Genomic DNA, 27,070 nt, shown 5'->3' on the forward strand with positions numbered 1-27,070 from the left:
AAATATCATGGCCAAGGCAACTTACAGAAGAAAGAGGTTTAGAGGCTTATGAAGAAAAGGAATCCATCATGGCGTGAAAGTGTGGCAGCCAGTGCCAGGTGTGGAGGCAGGAGTGGGGAGCCGAGAGCTCACATCTCCAACCACAAGTAGGAAGCAGAGAGAGGCAAAGTTCCATGCTCTTAAAGCTTGTCCCAGTGATATATTCCTTCTAGCAATGCTCTACCTTCTAAACCTCAAACAGCACCACCAAGGGAGAGCCAACTCTTAAAATACCTGACCCCATGGGGGAACATTTTCATTCAAATGTACAGGCCCAGCCTCTTCATCCTTATTATTTAAATAATGGCACATAGCCACAGTTTGCACTGTAGTTTATTAACCTAGAGGTGATTTAAACTGTACATGGACTACAAATTGGCCTCATTAAATATGATACCATTTCATAAGAGACTTCAGTGTCCATGGGCTTTGGTATATGGGGCAGAAACCAAACCCCAAAGGACAGCTGTGCGTTCAGTAGGCCGTGATCTTTGACTGCAAGGCTGGCCATTTCTTGGGTAGTTTACAGTGTCTTTCAATACGTGTTCGAGGAGCATCTGAATTGTCCAGCTCCTCCACAAAGGGCAGCCTCTTACAGAACTGATTGGCAATGTCCAAGGGTGTGATCCAATCATAATAAAAGATGCAGCACTGATTGCTGAAGGGTGGGCACCCCCATATGTAAGGCACTAATTTCATTCTTGCAGGAGACAGTACCAATGTCCTGTTTGTGAACAAAATGGCATTATATTTACTGGCCACTTAGGTCAGCTTGTTCCCCATGTTTCAAATTGTGGTTTTTAAACCAACAAGGATTCTGACATTCTCTCTAAGGAAATTCATTAACTTTTCTTTCCTGACATTTTTTTTTTACCATTATAACATGTAATTCCAATTTTAAAACTAACTTAAAATTTAAAGATTTAACTGGAAAGCTGTTGGAGGACTCTGTTCCTCACTCCCTGCCACCAACCCCAACCCCCACCTCCCCAGGCCCACAAAACCCTTTCACTGGGTTTATTTTGACACTGGAGAGAGAACAAGAAAGCAGCTCCTGTAATTTCGTACTGTGTCTCTGTCTGTTGCTCAACCCAAGCCTTTAGAATTAGACTGGTCCTCAGCATGACTCAGGGAGCCTCACTGTTCCCTGGGAAACAGGTGACATGCCTGTGGCCCTCTCTCAGACTCCGCAGTCTTCACATGGCTACTTCCCCACAGCTCTACACCTCAGAGTGAGCTCATTCTTCGGACATGTGGGTAGAAAGTTGAGCTTATTGTCTTGAGTTTTTAACCAGTTTCTTGCCACCGTCCCTGTGATCCACACTTATTTACTCAGTCACCACCTTCCCCTGCCCCCCTCCACCCTGTCACTAACACAAATTTCCCAGGATTTTTTTCACAAATGGAGGAGAATTAAAACCCAATGTAGCATATGAAAATGGGGATAAAGTCACCAGTGTTCTGATGGGAGTCATGTGGTTCTCAGAGACTTGGTTTTTCCTCATTTATAAAGGTAGCCGGTGGATCGGTTAGGCAAGTGCTTGGAGTTTACCCAAGTTCTCACGGGACAAATACCAAATCAGGTCTTATTTGTCGAGCAGCTACTCCACGTTCTTTAATAATCCACAGAACACTCAGCAGAGTAACAGAATGAAGCAGGGCAATGCATGGGTAGATTTGACTGGTTAATAATTTGGCGTGGACTAAATTAAAACACTTAACGAAACGACATGCCTTCTTTGACTCTGCTCAGACCAAGCTGTCCAAGTAAACTCTCAAGTAGACTATAAACTGTCTGAATAAACTATCTTGTAGCTGGAAGAACCCAAACTTTGACAAGACGGGTGCTGTTGTGCTGGTAGCAGGAGTCCCAGCAAGAAATTCTGGTCCCCTTAACAAACAGCAAAAGGAAAACCCTAAAACCAACATTTGAATTCATGGCTAACCCTCTAAGATGGATATTATTAACAATGTGTGCCATCTGGTAACTTTCTGTTTTGAACACTCAACTCCTGCTAACCGAACTTCCAAAATAATTATTTTAAATTTATGTGGCCTCTAGAAGCCCATGGCCTTAATGAAGAGCCCGGCCACCCTGCCCCCATTACAGCCTCAGTTTTGATTTTAAATCAGAAGAGTCCATTTTTTTTTAGCAGTAATTTGTTGGAGTAGCTAAGAGGTTTCAAATGCTGTGGTTTATAAAAATAAAAACTAGAAGAAAAGAGAGGGGGCGGGGTGCTGTGGTGCCAGTTGGTGTTGCAAGCTCCAGTTTTGTGTTGTTCAGCACCCTGCCTGCAGCCCTCGGTGCCTGGCACATAGTGGGCACTTGATAAAAATGTAACTGGAGGCTTGCCCACAGACCAGCCACACGGCGGTGATTCAGTTCAGCTGCTAATGTGCTGCCAGAAGACAGGGCGGATGTCCAAAATCTAGGACAAACTCCAGAATATACTGTCAGTTGTGAGGACAGCTAATTTGAGGTTTTCTTCTCTGGGCCCAAGGCTTTGCTTTGTGAATTAATTCCTCCCGGGACACACACTAAGCCGCTGCAGTCCCATAGCATGTGAATGAACTCTCCGTTCTGGTTGTATGGCACCGCTTCTAGTTGTGCTGCTGGGCTTCCTTGATCGTTCCTTTGACTTCGTGTTGATACGGCTATGGAAGCCGGTTGGGTTTGGGTTTTTGTTTTGTTTGTTTGCTTTTCATCTCCTCTCTTGTTTCTAGCCTTGTAGTGTTGATGTTTCTTTTGCACATCTTGTTTCTCCTTTATTAGGCAGGGCTGACCACCCTATTCAATGCAGATAAGGGAAAGAAGCTTATTTTGAACTTAGAAAATGGCAAGTTGCGTGGATAGGGAAGTATGTTATCAACATGAAGCCGGGTATCAGTGTTAGATCTGGAATTGGGAACTCTTAATTTAAAAGGTATAATGAAAAAAATAATAGATTGGAGGTGTGTGTGTGTGTGCGCGTGCGTGCGTGCCTGTGTGTGTGTGCTTCGGAGGATTAAACCCAGGACCTTGAGAATATGAGGCATCCCCCAGACCCTTTCTTAAATTTTTTTTTTTTGGTTCTTTTTTTCGGAGCTGGGGACCGAACCCAGGGCCTTGCGCTTCCTAGGCAAGCGCTCTACCACTGAGCTAAATCCCCAACCCCTTTTAATTTTTAATACTACACTGAAAAAAAGATTCAAAAAGTTAACAACTGCCAACAAAGAGAAATATGTTACAAGCATCATTTTATGCATGATAGACTAAAGAATAAAAGTTTAATGTAGAACATGTGTTCTTACAAGCCAATGAAAAAAGGGTTTTCTCAACCTCAAGCAAGTAAAGGCCATTAGTAGGTCATCGAAAAAGAAGAAATACACATAATGACAATGTGTGTTTAAAAAAAATCACAAGAGATCAGGAAAAACGATCATATGTTAATGGAAGTATGTTTTAAGTTAGACAAGGGCCTGCAACAACTTATGGGAGCTGGAGGGATGGCTCTATAGTTTAGGGTTGAGTTCCCAGAAGGGCACACTGCAGATCACAATCATTGATAAGTCCAAATCTAGGAGATCCAGTGCCCTCTTCTGGCCTCCATGGGCACTGCATGCCTATGATGGGCATACAGGCAAGCAGGTACACATACACAATTACATAAAAGAAAAAAATTTAAAGATAATTTAAGGGGAAAATTACTTATCTTCTAACCCACTCATTCAGCAAATATTTTGAGCACTTACAATGTATTCTTCTAGTTACTAAAGACTGAATTTCAAGTTTCAAGGACTAAATGTATATGAAGGAACTGATCAGGTGACTAAATGGTCATTTATGAGGATGCTACTGAATTATTACCATAACAAAATGCTAAAAGCAGTTTCATTTAAAGTTTAGTGCTTACGTGAACTAGAATATTCCATGTGGTAAAATGCTTGACAGCTACCAAATGTCAGTGTGTAAAGGCCCATGAATTAGCTTGCTTTTCTGTTGCTGTGACAAAGACCACGATCAAATGCAACTTGGCAATAAAAGGTTTATTTGGAGTATTCATTCTCCAGTACTCCAATACTCATTGAGGGAAGCCAGTGGGGGAGTTCAGCTAGGGCAGGAGCCTGGAGGCAGGAACCGAAACTGAGACTGTGGAGGAATGATGCTCATTGATTCCCTCCTTGGGGTGTGCTTAGCTGGCTTTTCCTTTCCACCCAAGACCACCTTGCCCAGAGGTGGCACTGACCATAGTGGGCGGGACTACATCACATCAATCATCAGTCAAGGAGATGTCCCACAGATGTGCTAATTCGATACAGGCATTTCTCGATTGAAGTCCCCTCTTCCCAAATGATTCTAGCTTGTGTTAAGTTGAGAAAAATTAACCAGTGCCCCCAAGACCTACTGAAGTGAGGGTTAGCTACAGACCAACAGGTCAATTAACTCCCTTGTTACTTAAAAATGCAAATGATTAGAAAAATATTCTAGAACTTTCAAAAATAAGGCATAATTTGATTATGGATTATCAGGTGCTTAAAATTTTTTCAGGCCTAATTGATTATCATTTCAAAACATAGGTTTTAATTGTTAACAATGGATTCTTGGGAGCAAGCTACTGTGCATTTGCATGTTATAATTGATCCAGGCCTATCACGGAGAGGAAAATAGGATTTTTTTTCTATTATTTACAGTACTTAGCACTAAATTTAATGAGCATGAAAACTGAGAATTTAAGTTTAGAAGACATTATTTTTCAAGCTTTTTGCATCTATAATGCAAAGGTGAAATGTTGAAGGTCACCATATCCTTGTAAGCAGGATCATAACACCTGACTTCCAGTGTTACCCCCTATAGTTCCCACACGTCATACAGATGCACAGTTATCCCAGTAAGGACCCAGGACAATACACTGGGGCCTGTCAAAGTGGGTGGGAGCTTCCCTCACATTTCTTGCTTTGTAAAGTTGAACTTTCTAACATTTTACTTGGAAAAAGGAACTCATGGGTAAATCACGAAAGCACAGACTATTGAAGGGGCCGTGGATAGAAAGCTAATGAAAGCATCCCTCTATCAGCCTATCCCAAATTATTCAAAATACTATTGTAAAGTAATGTAAATTTGGAGGCTTGGCGTGTCCCAGACTTGATTGTCCCTCAACCCTAGTGTGTCTTCTTATTCTTTTCCCAGAATGTCGAGTGGTGAAATCAACTTCCTACACCAAAATAGCATCGGCGTCCCGCAGGGGCACAACCAAGAGCCCAGGACCTTCCAGGCGAAGCAAGTCCCCAGCCTCCACCAGCTCAGGTAAAGCCACTAAGAAACCTCTCAAGCAACTGCCTGGTTTCTGACGCAGCCGCAGCCGAGGCCGTGTGGAGCTAGAGCGTGAGGATCTCAAGCAGGCGTCGGTTCTGGGTTATAATTTTAGAATGTGTTCAAGCGGATGAACAGATTTGCCCAAGTCTAGCATGTTGGCTGTAAGGGAAAAATAATGAAACTTAGAAAAGCACGCTTAGTGAGACTCAGGAAATACAGAGTGGCTCCAAACGGAAGCGCTTCACCAGCTGCTGCACCTTCCACCTGGCTCATCTCTCTTCGGGGTCTAGAAATTTCCATTAGGGAACTGATTCTACTTGGGGCTGGCTTATGGAGGGTTTCCAGTTTGTCTTGGCTGAACCTGTTTTCTCATGCTTGTGACACTGGCCTGGGTTAACTTATATAACTTATATGGCTGTGGGGCTAAAAGCAATGATACTTAGTAAGGACCTGGGGAGGTATGCCACTGCAATGACCTGGGCCGGATCAGTTTCTGAATGGGCTCAGATGTTGCTGTTGGAAGTGCCTGTGTCTTGGGATAAAGAACATCTCAGCCTTGTTATCATCTCCTTTGATCTCTTTAATTAATTAACTTGTCTATGCATTTATGTTATTTTGTGTATTCATATATGCTCTTTTGCAGTTATCATAACTTTATTACTGTTTACAGCACTGTTCACCTATATATGAATTTAATTCGTTCCACTCCCCACTTTCTCTGAAGATAAACACAAGTCAGTTACGAGGTGTTGGCTTTTGGTCTCAAATGTAAAATCTGCTTCGTTATGATTAAAGGATATAAATGTTGAGATAGAAATTATTCACGGTAAACACACCAACCTGACTTCATGATGAGGAGCTCTGTAAAATAGCTCAGATCTTTGGACCTAAGGGAGGCCTTTTCTGGCTTCACACTGGCCCAGAGGGAGTTACAGAAAGGACAGGGCCTGGCTGCCTCAAAGGTAACATTAATGGTCTGATTCTCTGAGATTCACATCCCCTTGTGAGACTCTTTATCTTCCCACTTCTCTGTAGTCAATTCTCAGAGGCTGGACACTTTCTCTAATGGTGAGAGAAGAAGCTGTCCTTTCCCCCACATCATAGCCAGTCAGAACTGTGGGCGGGCAAGAACATGGCTGGCACTTGAGGCAAGTTCATAGTTCATTACTGCTGAGTTTAAGCGTAAGCAGAAAGCCTTTTGCTTGGCACCATTCATCTAGATAGGATAGGCCCTAAAACACGACTTTCCTGAAGCACGAGACTTGAAGATTACAGCTCATGAGAGTTGCTTGGGAACAGATAAAGTTTGACACAATGATCCCCATTCTCTCAGGTGCTAAGGAGATGAATCTCTGCTTTAGCTGTCTTTTGGGGGACTTCAATCAAAGAGTCACTTGTCATAATCAAGCAACAGTGGGGAAGTGGTTCTCCACCTCATTACCACCACCTGAGAATATGCCAGGCGTATAAAGCCTTGAGCGCCATTTCAAGAATAAGGGCCTAAGTTTGAATACCTAGTACCCATATAACAACCAGGATACCCACATATGTCTGTGACCCCAACATAAGAGACAAATATGAGCAAGATTCCCAAGCCTGGTGGCCAACCAGGATTGTTGAAACAGACTAAGCGTTAGGGTCAGTGAGAGTAGGACACCTAACAGTCTTCTGTTCTGAACATGTAAGCATGCATGCATGCGTACATGCATACTCATACACATGTAGGGCACACACACACACAATATGTAGGCATATATGTCTGCACACATGCATGCTCAAACACATGTACATGATAGAGACACAAAAGGTAGGTATGCATGCCGGCATGCATGCTCATATACATGTAGGACACACACACACATAGTATATAGGCATGCATGCTTGCATACATGCATACTCATACACATATAGAACACACACACATAAAATATGTAGGCATGCATGCCCACACACATGCATGCTCATATAAATGTACAACACACACACACACACACACACACACACACACACACAAACACACATTACGTAGGCATGCACACTGCATAGGCATATGTACTGGTAATTTGGGCTATTCTGCTTTGTGCTCCCAGAGGGTTGTGCTTCCAGCAACCCACCCAGAGAATCTTTGGATCTGTGAATGAAAGACATGCACACATTATCCTAATTTTAATATGCCATATAGCTCAATGGCTGGGCACTTCTAATCCTCTGCCTACTACCCTAGGCCAGTGTCCACTTCCCTGAAATCTCACATGGCTGGTTGGCTTTATCTCCTGCAGGGCCTGTGTCCATCTGTTTCATGTTGATTTCTGCCTTTCCTCTCCACCCCCCACATCTTGGCCCACACAACTCTAAGGGTCCTGCCCTGTCTCCCTTTGCCCATTCATTGGCTGCTGGCATCTTTATTGATGAATCAAAAACCAATTGGGGACAAGGACCTTTAGTGTTTGGACACACAGATTCCTGATTAAATCAAAGCATTAGAACTCGTCTCCAACACATATATGCTCATATGCATGCACACCACAGAGAAAGAGAGAGAGAGAGAGAGAGAGAGAGAGAGAGAGAGAGAGAGAGAGAGAGAGAGAAGGAGGCAGGGAGGGAGGGAGAGAGACAGAGAGAGAGAGAGAGAGAGAGAGAGAGAGAGAGAGAGAGAGAGAGAGAGACTATAATATGAACTGATTTGATTTAAATACAGATTGAGGGAGTTTAGTTTACCTTCATCCTGTTTCATAATATGGAAGGTCTGAAGAAATCAGATTGGCCTAACTTAAAACTGCATTGTTGTCATATTCCTAAAACTTGGAGATTTCAAAATGTAGACCTTGCCTTGAATCTCGTATAAGAACACATTGACATTAGGGCAGATTTGTTTTAGAGCTTCTATTCCATGGAAGATAAATAGACAACTTTTTGTCAAGTTACATCTACTTTGTCGTGGCAAACATACAACCCAAGTGAACAATGAGGGAATGCCCCCCCACCTTCAGAAGTACACATCATTAAGGGCAGTTCTCTCTGTATCTGTGGATTCTCTGTTGCCAGTTCACTCAATGATGGGTCAAAAATACTCAGGAAAAAAAATTGCAACTGTACAGAATATGTAACTTACTCTAGGGGTTGTTATTGCCTAAGTAATGAGATTTAACCACTGTTTGTGTTATGTTTATGCCTTTACAGTTATTGTAGGTAATAGAGAGATTACTATATAAGCATCTAGGCAGAGGTCATACGCAGATGCTGTGCTAGTTTGTACAAGACTTGAATATCTATAAATTGCAATATTCACAGGAGGAAACAACCAACCCCACAAGACTGTGGAGAGACAACTGTATTGCCTGTGATGTCTAGAAACACTCATGGCAACAAGTGTTCACTCATGAACAGAGACTTTTGTGGAGGTCAGTGCTGAGAGCTAGAGATGTGAGGGAGAACATTCAAGAAAGAAAAGCCTCAGCCCATGAAACTCTCCTATGACTGAAGCACTGTTCCTGTATCGCCCAGGCATAAAACTTACTTATATCCGACTCCAGAAATCTTGGTCTTCTTATTTATGCTGTTTAAATTTTACATTTTTTACAGATATATAAAATATTTTATGCAACATATGCAGATAAGAGCAGAACCAAAGCTGGAGAAATGTAGAGAATTTTAATGAGCTCACTAGACTAATTTGGCAAGTTCTACTGATTTCTATCAGATACCTTCAAAAGCAAACTGCTAGCTATTAATCTTAGCTCCATCCTTTCTTTCAGTGCAGAGCCTCAACTGTCTATACCATAGGAAGGAGCATTTTTGCTTTGGGGCTCCAACAGAATTATTGAAGACAAAATTCACCAAGAGCCTGGTGGTTCATCTCTTGTGTTTCCAAATTTTCAAGTACCTAAAACCTATTCCCACAAGCATTCTCTTCTCACCTATTCAGCATTTGCTCCGAATGGGGTTCGTACTGAACCCTTATCATGACTTAATGTTATTTGGGGATAGCATCTTGTACCAACTGCCTTGTATAGTTCCTCGTTGTTAATGCCAGGTTAATTAGACACTTCTTGAGCATCTGCCTCATCCCAGCATGCCTTAGGCTCCAAGGAGACAACAACAATTAAACCACCGTCCTTGCTAAGAAACTCATTTGTATTCTAGTTGGGGTGGGGGGTGTATTCTAGTATGCTGTGCTAAGTGTCATGATGGCCTAGAGGATGGAGAGAGCAAGCAAGCATCATTAACCCAGTCAGAGTAAGCTTCCAAGAGACTAGGATTTATAAATTGGGCCTGGGAGAATCTTGCTAGCAAGGGCCTGGAGGATACTTTCTCCAACTTAAATGGAGGCTTAAAGCATGAAAGTATAAGGAGCAGTTATCCGTCCAGTAAGGAACTGAGCTTGGTGGCACATGCCTCTAATCCCAACACTAAGGAGGCTGGAGCAGTATGAGTTTGCAGTGATCCTGGGCTACACAACGAGTCTTTGGAATGGAATTCTGCAAAGGTCTGGAAAACATGGCCTAGCTGAGTTACATGTCATATTGCACAGGGCCAGAAGGCATGTTTCCTGTTGTAGGTGTTAGAGGGGAAAGAGGACTTCAGAAGGGTTGTCAAGGGCTACAGCCGGGTCTCAACAGCAGTACCTAGACAGAACAACTCTATGTGAGGGGAGGGAGGTCTGGGGGCTCCTGTAGTGCCCCTGGAAAGAAAATAGCAGGACAGAACCGAAACTTTATTGGAAACGGAGGAAAACTTCCAAGGAATGTAAACCTATGAATTTAACCAGATGTGAGGATGACATCAACAGAAATAGATTCTGTCTGTCCAGGGTAGGGGTGCGGGCAAGTTCTCCTTAGGCATGAGAACTGTGTGGTGCTGTAGAAATATAAGGAAACATAAGTGATTGTTTTAGTATGGAGATTTGGACTAACAACATAGACCCTAGCATAGAGCAACTTTTTTAAAACAACAGAAATGTGTGAATCCTCTGCCCCCTCCAGAGATTTGCAGAGTTGAAAACAAAACCCTGAGGGACGTCTGCCTTTCTGAGAGCAGATTAGAGGAATCTAGAAAACCATGAGCGAAAAATAATAGCCCCAAAGGCAAGAAGACAAAGGTGGAGGAGAGATAGAGATGCCTCTGGAAACTACAATGCCAGGAGTTCCTAGGGCCACCAAAGTGAGGACACAACGAGGGAGTTCAAGCAGGCAAGACCACATGGCTCTGGGGTCTTGCCTGGGAATGTTCTCCATGTTTTCTTGATTAGGTTGCCCTGGCCTGGCTCTCCGGCTGAGGTGAGAGGAGAATACAATGCCTCAAATGGTGGGTAGAGGCTCAAAAGGACTTCTTGCCCTTAGCCCTGCTGACCCATGATGCTTGTGCTTAGCCCCTCATGATATCCACAGCCTTGGACCAGCTGTTAGAAACTCAAAACTTCTGTCATTTAACGTATTTGGTTCATGGTACCTTCTGGGTGGCTGCTGACATGAATGAACTGGGTGTTAGGGTTTTGGATCTCGGCCCGTGCCTAGACAGAACACACCCAGCCACCATAGTTCCATGTAAAGAGATTTAATGAGAGAAGAGTAGAAGAGCAGAAAGGCGGCGGGCCATGGGCACGTGGAGGGGGGATGGGGAAAGGGGGAAAGAGCAGCGAAGAACAAAGAGTAAGAGGGAATAAGAGGGGAAGAGAGGGCAAACGGCTCCTTTTATAGTCAGGCACAGCTGACTGTTGCTAGGCGACTGTGGGGCAGAGCATACCTGGCTGCTGCCAGGTAGCTGTGGGGGGTGGAGCTTAGACAGAACACCAACACTGGGAAATACCAGGAGACAAGAACTGTTCCCTCCCCCTATTACGCTATCATTTTTGTGTTCTTTTGGATGCTTCCTGTTTGTTTTTGTTTGCTTGCTTGTCAGTTTGTGTTGGTTTGTTTTTGCTGAGTCTATGTGCTTTCTCATTCTTCCGCCTACGTCATCCTGATAATGTGGCAAGCCGAGGACCCAGGGCTCAGAAAGAAAGTCTGGGCCATTAACAGTCTCCTGTGTGTCCGGGAAATCAGACGCAGTCGAAGGCGAGATCTAGAGCTTCACCTGGACAGCCACCCTGGGGCCCACAGACAGGCATGCACTTACCTCCACTTTCTTTGCTGGCCCTGGATATGTCAATGCCAAAGATAAACAAGCCTTGCACGATAGACGATGACAAGGAAACGGTAAATGGATTTCATTCCAAACAGTGATCATGCAGCACTTAAGTAAAAATAATTAAAAATTAATTTAATTAAAAAATGCAAAAAAGGTAAAGGACAAATCAGAATTTTCTGTCATGGCAAACAGCTTGGAACTTATACATGCAGTCCAAAGGGTAAAGGAAAAATGACCACTGAAGATATCAGTCAGACATTTACCTTTACTAGCCTTCAACAGGCTGAAAACACGAAGATGACATCCCAGTCAGCCTGAGATACTTAGCAAGACCTTGCCTCCAAAAACCAAAGTAATAGTAATAATTTAATTTTTTTCATTATAATTTATGAAATTGTTAGAAATACATTCTCATTCCTAAATATTTTCCTAGGATTTTTTTATAACGTATTTCTTCTTGTACTCTGGTAAGATGTTGACAAAACATTCGAATTGACTTTTCGTTTAAAGGTAAGACAAAATTTACAAATGCAAGTGCTTTGTTAAATCTTCCCCCCCCCCCAAAAAAATCCTGAGGGCCAAATGGAGCTCCAGGCACTTTGCCTTTTGCCGTAAACATCGTCCACTGTGCAGAAGGCCTTGAGAAACCACGGCAGCCATTTGCTTCTGAACCAGCTTAGTTATTCTAGCAAGGGCTGGGCACTCCAGCTGAGGTGGCAGTCAGCGTGAAGTGGGCCTGCTGTGTGGCTTCTTTTAAGTCTCTTACATCACAGAGCGCCCGTTGGTTCTCCTTCCTTCCTCTCTCTATGTCTACCCTTTACAGCAGAAGTTAGGTCTGTGTATCCAGAAAAGGAAGAGACGGATCAAAAGTTTATGTGTACTCTGCTTCTGTTACAAAGAACTGTCTGGGCTGAGATGGGGAACATCTACCCATTGATACTGCTTCGAGAGACCTGTGTTTTAAAACTGTCCCAGGCAAGTCTGTCCAGCCCTCTGTGTCCTGCGGCTCCCAGAGAGACACAGATAACCTTTGTCATTTCCTGAAGGCGTTTCTCACCCATTTATTTTCCACCTGGGAGAGCCCCTACATCAGGAGAAGTTGTGGGAGTTTTTTCCCTCCCCACTTCTCATGTTAATGCCGGATGTGCAAACTCTAGCATATAGTGATTCTAGTTGATTACCCATGTGCCCTTCTGTCTCCCCTGCTCTTCTTATATGACCCAGGGTCCCTTGATTTGAATGTGTGTCCTGGCCTGAATCAAATACTATTCCCTTGCACCCATTTCACGATTGCAAAAGTTAATAGGCTCCTACCACCATACCTGACTGTCCAAAATTTTTATGTGTTTACTTATTTTAGTCTTTAACAGTTTCATGTGTATATATGATGAACTTTAGTCATTTTTCACCCATTACTCTCTGTGGTCCCCCTCCCTCTCTGCTCAAACCCTTACCCTCCCAGTACTTCCCACCTACTTTCATATCTTTCTATGTATGCATGACCCATAACATTAACTAGGGTGCTTGAGTGAATGTGGGTGGGAGGCTGTTTACTGGAGCATGGAAAACGTACCCATGGCTATGTGAGTGAAGAAAGCTACCCTTTCCCTAGCAACCATTAGCTGTCAGGAAGGCTGGGACCTCTTGCACGATGAAATATTGATGGGTATAATCTTGTGCAGGTTTTGTCTGGATAACAACAGCTTCAGTGAGTTCATGGGAACAATGGCCATGAACAAAAGATGTCCTTCTTGGCTCTCCTTCCCACTCTCCATGTATCTCCTCTTCCAGAATGTTCCGGAGGCTTGGCATTTTAACCAGTTATGAGTACCTGCACTAACTTACTCTGAGTAAGAGCCATAGCATTGACAATCTATGGATATAGACATCTCTACTTAGAATACAGTTTGGTCCTGTGTCCATGTAGCAAAATTATAGTGGTGGGTTCTGTAGCTTCTTGGCCATCAGCTCTTGACCAGGTTAATGGTGCCAGGCATGAGTTCCTTCCTAAGGGAAGGCCTCTAATCCCATTCAAATAGAATTCAAATGCATTCCGGCCACCATTACACAGTAGGCACATCTTACTGTAGTTCAAAAGTGCACAGCTGGGTGATGACTTTTCTCCACCAGCAGCCTGAGTAGCACTATGAGAGCCAGTGACACAGTTACTTTCCTAATGCTGTGAACAGACACTATGGCCAGTGCAACTTAGACAGAAAGCACTGAATTGGGGCCTGCTAATAGTTTCAGAGTTGCTTGTAGTTACAGTTCCGTGATCATCATAGCAAGAAGTGTGGTGGGAGACAGGCAGGCATGGCACTGGAGCAGGAGTTGAAAGAATACATGTTATTAGAAAAACAGAGCAGAGGTGAGGAGACTGGGTCTGGTGTATGCTTCTGAAACTTCAAAACCCAAAACCCAAACCCAGTGACCCACCTCTTTTAACAAGGCCACACCTCCTAATCCTTCCTTAATAGTTTATCAACCTGGAACCAAAAATCCAACTATGTAAGCCTATGGGAGCTACTGACATTCAAACCATCACACCTGCTACCAGGAAGGAAGCTTCCAGATCTCCTCCAGCTTGATTTAGTGACAGTCAGTGCCCATAGTATGTGGCATCAGCAACAGAATTTACCATCAAGTTCTGGTGGACAACCAGGTCAACGACAATAAGCTGAATTCTTTCTGGCATCAGTGGCACTTCCTTGACCCACAGCACAAGTATATTTGTAGCTTCTGGAAGGAACATTATCCCCTGCAATGACCTTTTTAATCTTAGTGTTTTAAAAATTATATTTTAATTAACTAATAAAAATAGGTCTCCATGTGATTTTTTTCACACTTCCTTAGCAATGTTTACCCCTCCCTGCAAGCTCTCTTGAATATTTCCTCACTTTAAACTTTCTCCCTCTAGGATCCACTCCCCACCCTCCTTTCACGGTCTACTCCCTTCTTTCTTCCTTTAAACATGGTATCGGGTCATGTCAGGGACATAGTGAAATGTTTACTCAGTGAAAATGAGAAGCACTTTATCTCTCAGTGAGTCTTGCTTTGAAATCTGTCTAATGCCATTTCACAAGGGAAAATATTTACATGGTACTTGGTATCTAAGAGCCCTATATAAGGTACTTGGTATCTAAGAACCATATATATATATATATGGTTTCTTCTCCTTTAGGAGATTTGGGGAGATATATATATCTCCCCAAATATAGGATGTTTTAGGAACTTTCATATTCAATAATCCACTTCCTTTGGGAAAGAGATTTTATCATGTACGATGTGTGCTGATTGGTTGCTATGAAACCCTGAATTTGTGGTTCCAATCAATAAGAAAATGTAGAATCTTCTGTCTGAAATGCTGAAGGAACAGGTGGATTGAATTCAGATCCTCAGACTTGGTGGCAAACGCCTGTACCCGCTGAGGTGTCTTGCTGGCCCTGTTTGACATTAATGTGACATAAGGCCTCATGCCCAGCATTGTTCCCCTGGAATCCAGTCTTTACCATGTGAGAGCTCTCAAGAGCTTTCTAAAATGCAGCCAGGACCCTTGGCTCCCCTTAAAATCATTCAATAGCATCTCATTGCCCTTTGAATATAAACCGAACCCTCTACCACGGATTCCAACACCCTGCACAGTGTGTGGTCCCTGCTGAGCCCTTCACCTGTGTTCCCTCTCCTGCTCCAACTCGGCAACCTAAAGATCTCTGCCTATCTCTGACAGGAGGGGTCCTACAAACTCATTTCCCTGCTGTGTCTTCCTCACCTCATGCAGTTAACCCCTCTCCCACTGCCTTCTCCATGGGCTACAGGCTAACCTTGACCATTAGTTAAGAATTCCAATAACTTGCCCTCTCAGAGCACTTCCCTGTAAAGATTGGTTCTCTGATTTCCCTATAGCCTTCAAGTCTGCTGCAGTGAGGGACAGTGAGAGGAGGAGTGTGCGTGCAGGTTGTGGATTGTGTAGTTTAGATCTCACACTTTACTTCTCAAGTTGCTCATAGTCTTCCCTCAACTGTAAAATGGGAGGAATACTGCCCATGTCACAAAATCATCGTGAGTTAAATGAGATGATACTTTTTAAAGATCCAAATGCATTGACTGGTGCACAGAATGCAATACACACTTGCTGAGCAGAAGCTTCTGAGTGTGCTTAGATAGTGCCCGCTAATGTGTGTCCCCCCCCCCCCACGTCTGAGTTTCATCCCCAGTTAGCTGTAGAGTCAAAGTGGCACTTTGATGTTAATTTAATCCCCAGCCAACCACTAGGGGCAGCAACTCTTCCCTTGGTAGGCGTGGATTCCAACCACTAGGGGCAGCAACTCTTCCCTTGGTAGGCGTGGATTCCAACCACTAGGGGCAGCAACTCTTCCCTTGGTAGGCGTGGATTCCAACCACTAGGGGCAGCAACTCTTCCCTTGGTAGGCGTGGATTCTGCAGTTACCACAGTACTGACATCTTGTGTTTCCTAGTCTAGCCCTTCCCTTAGAGACCACTGGCTGGGAAGTCCAGTCCAGTAAAGCCATGAACATGAGACCCATAGAATAAAGGCAGCCCAGTAGCACTCAAGCAAATTAAAACACTCACAGCGTGCAGTGCAAAAGCATCAGTAAACCAACCCCCAAAGGCTTTAAAGAAATAGTTACCAATATATTTCAAAGGGGAAACTGCCAATTAGTATAGTATGTGTCTTTTAAAGATCTTTGGTGTAGAGACAAAAGATGCCAAGCTTTTAGCCAAGGGGTGCCGAAACCTTTCCCCTCCCCCTGACTCCTTAAGTTTTTATGAGAGCTGGTTGTATGAAAAAAAAATCAACAAACACACAGACTTTTGTGTGTCCCTATCACCTGAAACTTGCCAGGCTTTGGAAGAGTTATTGTCATTTTGATTCTTGTGTGAGTCACCGAGTTGCCCGCCCCCAGAGGCGCTTCATTATGATTCAGTGCAAAGGACTGAGCCGGCTGGGGCTTCCGGAGTGAGGAGTGAGTGTGTGTCTGGTGGGGGTTGCGGTGGCAACGCGTTGGCATGAGGCTTAATTGACACCTTTGATGTAGCCTAAGACAGAGCCCGCACCTCCCACTGCTGCTGGGAAGACGTCAGCCTTACGCAGGAAAAGGCATCTGCTGATGAATCCTGCATCTCATTCAGCCCGCTCCCCGAGCAGCCTTAGCCATCCCTAACTAATCCAACTGCTTCCCAGTCTGCGGGTGCTGGGCTCGGTGCTGAGAAGAGGCTCTGGCTCTTGGCTATTGTCAGGTCAAACACTAAGACTGTGTCCATGTTAGAACTCATAGAAGGTAAGTGGAATGCACTGCCGTCTCTTCCCCAGGGCACCTTCCAAAATGTATGCGTCTCCTGTCTGATTCTTCCCTCCCTGTGCATCTGCGAGGTTGCCAAGTTAAGAGTGGCAGCCTTTGATATCTTTATACAGTCGTGTCTTTGGGGGGTATGTGTTCTCAGAGGTGGCGCTAGCTAGAGAAAAGGATAGCCCGGCTCCGTGGTTTCATCTAAGCTTGCTGACAATGTTTTCCACAACTTGAGTCCTGGGTAGAATTCCAGAGTTGAGACCTGTTGGCAGCTTTTTATCAGTTCAATAGCAACAAAGACAAACTGTGTGGGGTTTCTCAGCATCTGCGGGCAATTATTTTGTCCTGTTTGAGACAGACACATCAGAATCGGGCTGGGGGGATAGACAGGACATAAATGAATGTAGAAATGTCTAAAAGTGAGTTATTAAATTATAGAAACACAATGGTCCATTTTTTTTCAAGTCTCTGGGAATGCCACCTGTGAGTGATTTCAACATTTTCTCCCGCTGGGTAACTAAACTAAAGACACGCACACACACACACACACACACACACACACACACACACACACACCTCAAAGCTTGAACATACTCACGAAAATCTCTCTTGGCTTAAATAAAGCCATCAAAAGAAACGTGTGCAACGTACATTTTTAAAAATTATATAACCTGCTGTTGTATTAAACGTAAGACTAACAGAAGAATGAGTGAAGATGGCTATTCCCTAAGGCTTTTCTTCGTGAGTCACATAATAGGTCTAATTTTTAGCTGATGTCCCTTCCCTGACTGTCTATTCCCTTGCGAAGATGAATTGCTGTGAAAATTCTTTAATGTGTTGTTTTTCTCTGTGTGTGATCCCTTTTATTTCTAGTTAATGGAACCCCTGGCAGTCAGCTCTCCACTCCGCGCTCCGGCAAGTCACCAAGTCCATCGCCCACCAGCCCAGGAAGCCTGCGGAAGCAGAGGGTAAGGACACAAGCAAGCCATCTATTTAAAGTCTGTCTGGGTTTTGTTGTAAAGTGGCATCAGCAAAAAGTGCTGCTTTTCTCGGGACAAGGGTAGGCAGCTCTAGTTCACTCACCACAGCTATGGCTCAGCGAGAACCCAGGTCTTTCCATGTCCACAGAATTGCCCAGTCTATGCCAGAATATGCAACTGCTGCTTCAGTTTTAAATGCCCTTTTGTTTGTTCATAATACATATACTTTATTATGTATGCAAGTGTCCTTGGTCGTGATTGGTTTTAATAGATAGAGCCATGAACCAGCAGTCTCTTAAGACAAAGTCAATGGAGGTAGCATCCTGGTGGAAACTGCTCCGTGGTACGCAGGGTGGTCCAGGGCGGTGGGACAGAGCGCCCATGCAGCAGGCCCATGGGAACATAGGATACCAGTTTTGTCAATGGACCCACACTGAACACATTCTCTTTTTATTATTTATTATTATTTATTCTGAGCCTCTTGTATAATAGCAGAGAAATTTGCTTGAGCCTGGAGACAGATGTGTAAAAAGTTACTGGAAATAGTGCCAGCTTCTCCAGAGCTTAGCAAGGGGGCAGACTGTTAGTTCTCAGTCTGGAATGAAAAAAAACTAGATTAAATCTCCTCACTCCCTACACTGCTCATCCATTCCTGCCATAGCAAGGCCAGATGGGGAGAACTGGGGATGGGAAAAAGGAAAGAACATGCTGGAAAAGGAGACTCCCCCTCATGGTCCTGATTTCAGAGAGGATTCTGTTTGCTTAAGTGATGTATATGATGGTGCCTACCAAATAATTTAATAAACTGGGACTTCTCAGAGGCCATTGCATGTAAATACCAGAATGTCTAAGCTTGATTTTTTTTATTATGCATTTAAATGACACTTCTAAAAATTGATGAATTTAAGCTCATCAAATATGGAAGTCTCTCTTGGCCGAGCGTCCTCTTATAGACTGGATCTTCAGACTGCCAAAACCATCATCCATTTTTAAGCGGGGGCCAAAAAGAAATCAGTCAGTCTGCAGTCACTATGAACCTCTCGCCCCAAATATCTTTCTCTGCTGATCCGCCTAGCATTGAGTTGAACTGGTTCAGTCTTTTAAAGCCAGCGATTTTCTACCTGTTTCTCTGTTCATTGGTGGCAATCATTTTTATTAGAGAAGTCTGTCGTCGGTCTTCAGTGATTTTAGGAATCATTAATGAACTACAGAATGGGCCACATTCATTCACTATTTTAAAGGCTTTCTCGTCAGGTGAGGGAAGAGCTGATGTGGCCATCCTGCACTCACAGACACTAGGCGGCAAGGCTCCCCTCTTGAGAACACAGAGATCTTGCACAGAGAATGTCTCAGGAACATCCTTTCTCTTGAAGCCTTCACAGTTAGCACAGAAGCAAAAACACCCTTTGATCCACTGAACTCAGTCTCAGGCTTCACTGTAGTCAGGGTTAGCTGTTGAGACTGAATTCAGAATGACTGAGAATACATGCCAGGTTCTCTCCCTGGGCGTTTCTGGGGGGACCCCTGCATCTTGAGAGCGTGCAGTTTTTCTCAATTGTCCTTTATTAGCAGAATGAGGCTGGAGTTTGCATCCCTTTCTTCTCAGTTTCAGTGGGATTTCCCCCCCTTCAACTGAGGCAGAAAACTTTCCTCCAGCTTTGTAGTCACTGACTTACACAATTAACACTTCCTAGCCCTCCGGAAGTGATCAGCGGGTATGGCTTTGCCGACAGATTTTTCATCCTACCATTGAGGCCCACCAGTTCAGCACTGTCGTTGAGGGAGCCAAGACTTTTCTCCTTTACTTTTAGAGGGACAAAGAGTTTAGCGCCATCTGAAAACATTTATTAAACACATGTTGTAAGCAGGATACTGAACGCTTTCAAAGACGGTTTAGTTTCTAGGCTTTTGAGTTTGCCTACATGTATTCAAAGATGGTTCTGTTCTCGGGCCTTTGAATTTATGAACACCCTCCATCTATGTACCACGGAGGCACCTCCAGCTGCTCCACTGAGAGGACCTTTTATCCTTTTGTGTAGACAACTGCATCAAATAACCCCTCCCTGTCAAAACAGGACCAGAATACCCCTAAACTTTGCTCCTGTTTCAAATTTGGTTAATATCCTTTTCAAACGGTTGGCTATACTTCTATGCAGGAAACACTGAAATAAGGGGAAGATGGTGCATGCTAAAAGAAGACAGTTCAAAGAAAAAATTAATTCCTTTTACTGCAAATTAGAAAACAGTAGCCACTTCTATTTTTTCCTTGCTCTGTTGCCTAGTAACATACCCAGAAAATGAGTTGGCAAACACATGCACACTCCCCTTAAAATACAGGAGGAGAGGTTAATTTTTTAAATGAATATTAAGGCATGTAGCTGATTTCTTTCCAAGTCAAAAAAAATCTGTATTTTACTCATACTATTTAATAAGCTGTTTCTTCCCTTAAGATCAAGTTTCTAAATTACTTCCTTTGACATTAGTCATAGGAGAGACCAGTCTGCATGTCAGATCTCTTTCTTCATAAAGATACTGGAGACAGTGAACCAAGTAGTTTCCCTATTTATACAAAGAACAATTACTTAAGTAGCTTCAAAAAGCATCTTCCTGGCCCCAAAAGTCCATTTTTGAGGTCCCTTTCCTATCCATAAACCTTTTTTTGGGTCCCTTTTCTTAAAAAAAAATCAGGTAGGTTGAATGAGGCTCCCCATTACGCTCCCACGCCACTGACTTTTGTAGACTAACTGAGCCATCAAATGACGTAGGAGTGGGTGGCACAAAACTGAAAATGAGCCGACTGTAGACACTGGGCGGGACTGAGCGGGTTGCTTGGCTACCAACGCTGAGATATAATAGCAGACAGGGTGGCAGGAAGAAGAGAAGAGATATGGGTAAGGGGTTGGGAACTAGACGAAGATTTGGGTAGGTTGTGGACATGCGGGACAGCAATTCTTCCAGTCACCCAATACTGTGAAAGGGCAGTGTGTGCTGGGTTTATGCTGTGTGCAGCTGCACACTGGAGTTTCTGTCCCAAATATCGTGAATGCCAGCCGCTGCATCTGACAAAATATTTTGTGAGGTAAGCACATTCTTCTCCCCAGAATGGGAAGAAAATGTCCATAGAAGAGTTGCCTAGACACTGAATAGCAGGGGTGGTCTTGGCAGGCAGCAGGGGCCATAACTCAACTGGACTCGAAGGAAGGCAGGAGCCGGTGATGGCTCAAGAAGCGTTTCCTTGACGATAAAATGAAATCATCACTTTGCCTGTGTTATCCTCTCTCTTACGCAAAGTTGGTGACTTGAGTAGTTGTAACGATGTTAGGAGTCAAGGACCCATCCCTTTCCAAGTGGCTCCGCAGAGAGGAGCAGGGAACCCAAGAAAGGAAAGTAAACGAATCTGTCCTGCCCTTCGTCTTACAGGACCTGTACCGCCCTCTCTCGTCGGATGATTTGGACTCAGTAGGAGACTCAGTGTAAAAGACACAGTGGAGCGATGTGTATGGTTTGTGATGGGATCAAGGTTTCCCATTTCCTAAGCAAGCATCTAACAGCAAAATACACAAAAGAGTTTTGCATAAGCAATTAAATTATACAAAAGCAAGAGTGCAGACATTTTCTACTCGGCGGTATTCTTTGAAAGAAAAAAAAAACTTTTTTAAAGCATCTCCTCCATTTGATGTAACCGAGGAGAGTTTGAATACAATATTTGTTCATCACTGAGGATTTTATGACTAAGGTCTGGTTCCAGATAAATTTCATATATGACTCCAATATTAAGTACAAGAATCACCCTAACGATCCAGCATTATGGAGTCACCATTTCTATAAATGAGCCTGCTTTTTAATCAGTAAGTAGATATATAAATACAATTTTTCTGTACTTAGTATCTTTTACCTTTTTAGTTTAAATTTTTTAAAAAAATCAGACAGCTAATTAGTTATTTCATTGCAAAATAACATAAAAGAATCTCTTCAGGATTTTTTATTTGAGTGAATACGTCTGAAGGGGAGTGGAGGAACTCCGTAAGAGACGTCTCCCAGAGACCAACATTAGGCAGCGAGAACGTTTCTGGTTTTTTTTTTTTTTTTTTTTTTGTTTTTGTTTTTTGCCACATGGATTTTCTTTTCCCAGATTTTTATAAAAATAGTTTCAACTACATGGAAACATGAATAACTTGGCATTATTATTAATTTTATAATGGTTCCCTACAGCAACAACAGTATATATATCTTTTTCAAGTGTGTAAAGTTTTTTGACCTAAAACAAATGGGACTTGTACTGTTTTTCAAAAAATAAACTCAGTTTGAGAATTGGAATTCTTCTACACAGAGCTTGTACGTTGGGCCTCCAGGTAGCTAAACTCCATTCTGATCATCCTGCATCCCGTTGTTTGGGATATCTTCACATGCAAAACTCCTTTTGTGTCAAACCGAGTGTGTCTATGATTATAACCCACTGTTAAAATTAACCTACTAATTCTTCTCCTTTAGTCCTCTACTTTCAAAAGCGTGAGTCAGCTTTGCTTAAATGTAAAACAGTTATTTTTTAAATCTAGATGTTAGAAATCAATGTGTACGGTGTATTGTATTTAGACCATACCCGTGACCGTTTCTTTTTACTAGCTCAAACACTAACAATTTAAGACTTACAAAGCATGGGTTTTATATTCGCCAGGCTTGACATATCTCAGTAGGGTGACAGATTTAAAATGTATGGTGCCATTTGGAGCCTTTTACTTGAGATTTCTTTCAAATTTCACTTGAAAACATTTTGAAAATGCCTGATTCAAGATGGAGAGGAGTTGCCTTGTCATACGGTCTCAAATGTTATTGATTTATTTCTCTCAGTAGACTGTTCGACTAGCAATTTTTCCCATCTGGTTTATCGTTACCTGTGCTAGCATCTCACTTGACAAGTGAATAAAATATTCCAACTGAAAAAAGAAAAATAAGACCTCCAGGCAACCTACCAGCATTTGAAAAGTTAGCCGAGTGATAATTAGTGCCTCATTACCCTGCCTGTTAGAGAGGAGAGGGCACTTCTTTGGCGTGTTATTTGAGAACTGCAGACTGATCCCTCCATCTTGAAAGCACAGAGAATGATCATACCTGTTCCAGACTTCGGATTTTAAAACTGTTTCCAATAGACACGAACAGAGACTCCTGCTGAGATCAAAGGGCCGCTTTGTCTTTAGCTGAAACAGTAAACATCTGGGAGGATGCTGTGCTGCCTGTTGGAGTGTTACGTCTTTGTAAGATGCATTGCTTAATATAGTCCAACCCGTAAAAGATTAGTACAGATTTGACTAACCTGTCAAAAAATGCAATGAAAGCAGTGGGTCAGATGGTCCAGAACAAAACATAAATTCCAGTAATTTCAACTCCCCTATGAAGTCAATCTTATGGACGACTACTGCTAGGAGAAACCTAATAAATGTTATCTGCTATAAAAATCGTGGCTTTGTTTAGACACAGCATAGAGTAGACTTGGACTAATTGCCAGTAGGTATTGTGGCCAACTTTCCATTCAAGCAGTTCCAGAGAGATGCAATCCCATGGCATTTCATCCTGGAACATACGATTTTTATTAAAGGATTGTTCAAGGGCCATATATCTCATTTACTTTTGAAACTAAAGTCCCTCTGAGATTGAAACAACACACCCTGAGATCTCTTTCTATGCACGGAATAATTCTATTATCCAAAAGCAGAGTTTTTGAACATCCAAGCAGCCCACCAGGTCATTAGTAAAGACCCAATGGGCAATTAGCAGTCACTCAAGACGTGGCTGCTTTTAGAATCCTTCTAACATCATTAGTCGCTGAACTCTAAAAATGACCTTCTGAGGAAAGAGCTCCAGCCAACAAAAGCCACATGCTTTTCTCTCACTGATAAAGCCTCTGCTGTGTTGACCTTTCAGGCCTTTGCATGTATGGTTACATTTTTTTAGACATACCTAGAAAGAAAGATGCTATAAAGAGTCCCCTGCTTTCAGCATTTTATGAGCTAAAACCCTAGTGATGCACAAAATGTGTTGCTCTGCGTGAACTCCGAAGCCATGTGGGAAAGTCATTGTCATTTCAGCAGAAGGTCTGTACTCTTGTAGGTTTCTAAACCGGAAGTTTGTGCTCCACCTATATGTACGCATGCCTGCAATGCACACATGAGGTCACCTTAACATGTCAAGATCTGATCCCGTTGTCTGCCAACCCCAGAGCAGCTCTGACACCTATGCTCCCCTGCCAAGCAGCGAGGGCACTCGCCCTCCCCTTCCTTGCAGCCGCACCGAGCTGTACTTTTGTTTCCATTTAAAAGAACTGAATTCCAAAAGCCTCGTTTTAAAAAAGCAATTGGGAATGAAAATACATAAGAATAATCCTAAAAGATAAATCCATATATTTAACCTGTTGAACTACTAGGTTTTTTTTTTCTTTTCCTGGTGGCCATATATCTATACAGGTGTGTAGGTGTGCCTACATAAATATCTGTGTTTGTATATAGAACATGAAGAATAAAGGATGATATTTGTGATATGGTCTTATAAGTTACTGGCTCCTGTAGAATTAACTGTGAAGCTTTATGTGATAAAGTTGTGACGTATGTATTAGTTGGCACATGTTTAAGCTCAAAACAAGTTGGCTAAATTATCATGAAGCAGTACCAACTGTTCACGGGTACGAATTTATCCAAGACCGATTGGAATCCAGACAAACAAAAAAATTGAAGTCCAAGCAAATCCAATCTTACAGTGATTGATAAATGTAAATACTCATTGATGTTTTCACTGTAAATTCTTGATGCTCAGCCAGTAATCTGACAGAATGCAGTGACACTTTCCTGTTGTGTGTGTACTGATGACTACAGCGATTATCAATGGGAAATTCACCAAACAAACTGATTTCTAGACTTGTGGACAGTTGAGTGTTGTGCTGAAATAAAAGTAGAAAAGGTCAAAGTAAATTCGGTTTGAAGCCTTGTTATGAAGCCAGACAACATGTAAGGCCATGCTGTGTGTCCTTTTTATAAACTGTTTTGGAGACACTTGCTGTGTGTGTGCATGTGTGTCTACATGAGTGTATACACACTTGAAAATGCTTATTGACTCAAGTTCACTGTCTGTATACATCTGTGCCTATCTGCATTGGTCTGGCCAGCGCCTCTAACTGTGCATGGTAGTGACAGCCCTGTGTGATTGGATGAACCCACAGAAAAATAGTGTGGAAATCAGAGCTGCGTCAAACTCATTATAACAATTGCCTGATATAGCATATTAAATTGTCAGCTGAAAAACGTTTGTAATGTTGTGCCTGTAACATGTGTAGGGAAAACTGGAAAATCTGAGGCCCTCACTATAATTTTAAGGGTGCATGACATGTGGTGTCTTTAAAGATGTATCTTATTGTAATAAAAGGTGATGGATAAATTCTGAGGTAGCGTAAGTGAAGCATGAAACGCTAGGTGTTTGTATTATATATGGCCACACAATATTTTTGAAGGCAGGGTAGTAAATGTTTGAAGGTTAATAGGCAAAGAATATGGAAGTTAATTTTACTGTGATGTGTTTTTGAGGTGTTTTTACACATTGCCAGACAAGGAACTTAGTTCCTGTTTCCCCCCTGTGGACTCTTTGAAACACTATGAATGTTACAAAGTTGGATTTTCTTTATAAAGGTCGCAAACCATTTGCAGTTGGAGTTGCTTGGATGTATAGTCTCCTCTTTGGGGAAAAAAACCACTTTGGTATTAAAATGGTTTAAGCACTAATACATTGGGAAATACGTCGTCTGAGGCCATCTGCAGACATCTGTAGAGATGAGAACTAATGAAATGTGTTACTGAACTACCCAGTTTTGATAGCTTCCATGCCTCTCTGCTGTAGTCTCCTCGAAAATGCTGTACCTTGTGTTTCACATGCAACCATGTTACTCTCTCCCGAACTTACCTTTGTGACACTTAGCAGCTTAGCCAAACCACGTAATAAACAGGAAGAACTGCCTACGTTGTTCAGTGAGTTTCTTTGATTAGATGCTGGAATTGAAATAACCATGGGACAAGGGTTGCCTTGATTGCGTTGGATACAGCCCTCATGTGCTGAATGTATACTAGACAGGCTACAAAATAGCAGACATCGGGTATAAAAGGCTGACAGGAGAAACACAGTAAGACTTTCTGACTTGGCAGTCCACCTCCCTCTCAGGGTTGCCTTAAGAGTGAATTTGCCAGACAAATAAACAATTGACTGGGGAAAAAATTAAAATGCATTTTAAAAAAATCATGCTAACTGTCTTGTGGGATTAATGACATTTTTTCCTAAGCTTGGGGAATTCTCATGCGGATATGTGTACAGGCTATTTGTCTTTTTAAAAATACTGGATAAATATATTCAAAAGATTACAATTAAATAATGATAATACCTTTTGTAACTCAACTTTATCTTAGGAAAAATAATCTATTCCAATATAGTATTGCATAGAGAATAGAAAACTCTGCCATTCAAGTTAGAAGAAATACTTTACATTAAATCTATAAAAGATCATCATTTGGTTTTAAGTCTAACATTTTTACTGCATTGCTGTTGACCTTAATATTAATTGGCTGTAATTTGCTCTCTTTCCTGTTTCTATGATAAATTCAATCAGTAATCATACCTGCAATGGTGCACCTAGAGGGAATTTCCAAAACTTATGATTCCAAAGTGCACTCATACTTTCTTCGTGGAACAAACCAATTTCCTGAGTAACAGTTTCCCAGCCTTTTAAACAACTTGACTAATTGTTATGAATTTTTAAATATTCAAATATTTATTTTTAGTTATTTGATTGTGTATTTCACAGTTTATTTAGGCTGAACCCCCACTGTCAAGAATGCAGACAGAGCCTGTCTTATTTTCAAGAATGGGCCTCTGTTAGTCTTTCCCAATTGGCGCCTCAGCCTTCTGTCTTTTAACCACTTAGGGAGTCAATGATCGCATGTCTTTTCTGTATCTCATGAACTCATACTCGTCTCCAATGTCCCACATGAACAGTAATGTTTTTAACGTTGCTATATTGGGCTGTCTTCAAATTCCTGTAGACCTGACATCAAGATTCTCCAGACAGTGGTTAGTCTGTGAGGCATTTATTTCCTACGTTTCCTTTACAAAAATAATTCAGAAATCAGACAAGGGTGAGCACACTGGGTTTCTTGGTTCTGTTTAACCCCTTTCACATCGTAGAATGGTAACTGTCCGTCAAGACAGATTTTGGAGATAGCACCATTACCCAGCCAGGGCGTGGTTATGTGGCAGATTTGTCTACACTGCTTGAGTCAATTGTATTGATTGGC

General features: G+C 42.5%; 1 protein-coding gene across 17 annotated transcripts in view; it reads left to right on the forward strand.

Annotated features, from left to right (window-relative positions):
- Dclk1 (doublecortin-like kinase 1) overlaps positions 1-27,070 on the forward strand; it is a 289,435-nt gene that overhangs the window by 197,149 nt on the left and 65,216 nt on the right. For 6 of the 17 annotated variants that reach the window (XM_087635511.1, XM_087635501.1, XM_087635520.1 and 3 more), the window contains exons 5-6: positions 5,207-5,323; positions 17,641-17,735. In XM_087635511.1, coding sequence (XP_087491637.1) covers positions 5,207-5,323; positions 17,641-17,735 — 212 coding nt within the window. 17 annotated transcript variants of the gene reach the window in all.

This window comes from Rattus norvegicus, chromosome 2 (genome assembly GCF_021556685.1).
Source record: "Rattus norvegicus strain SHRSP/BbbUtx chromosome 2, alternate assembly SHRSP_T2T, whole genome shotgun sequence".
Classification (NCBI taxonomy): Eukaryota; Metazoa; Chordata; class Mammalia; order Rodentia; family Muridae; genus Rattus; species Rattus norvegicus.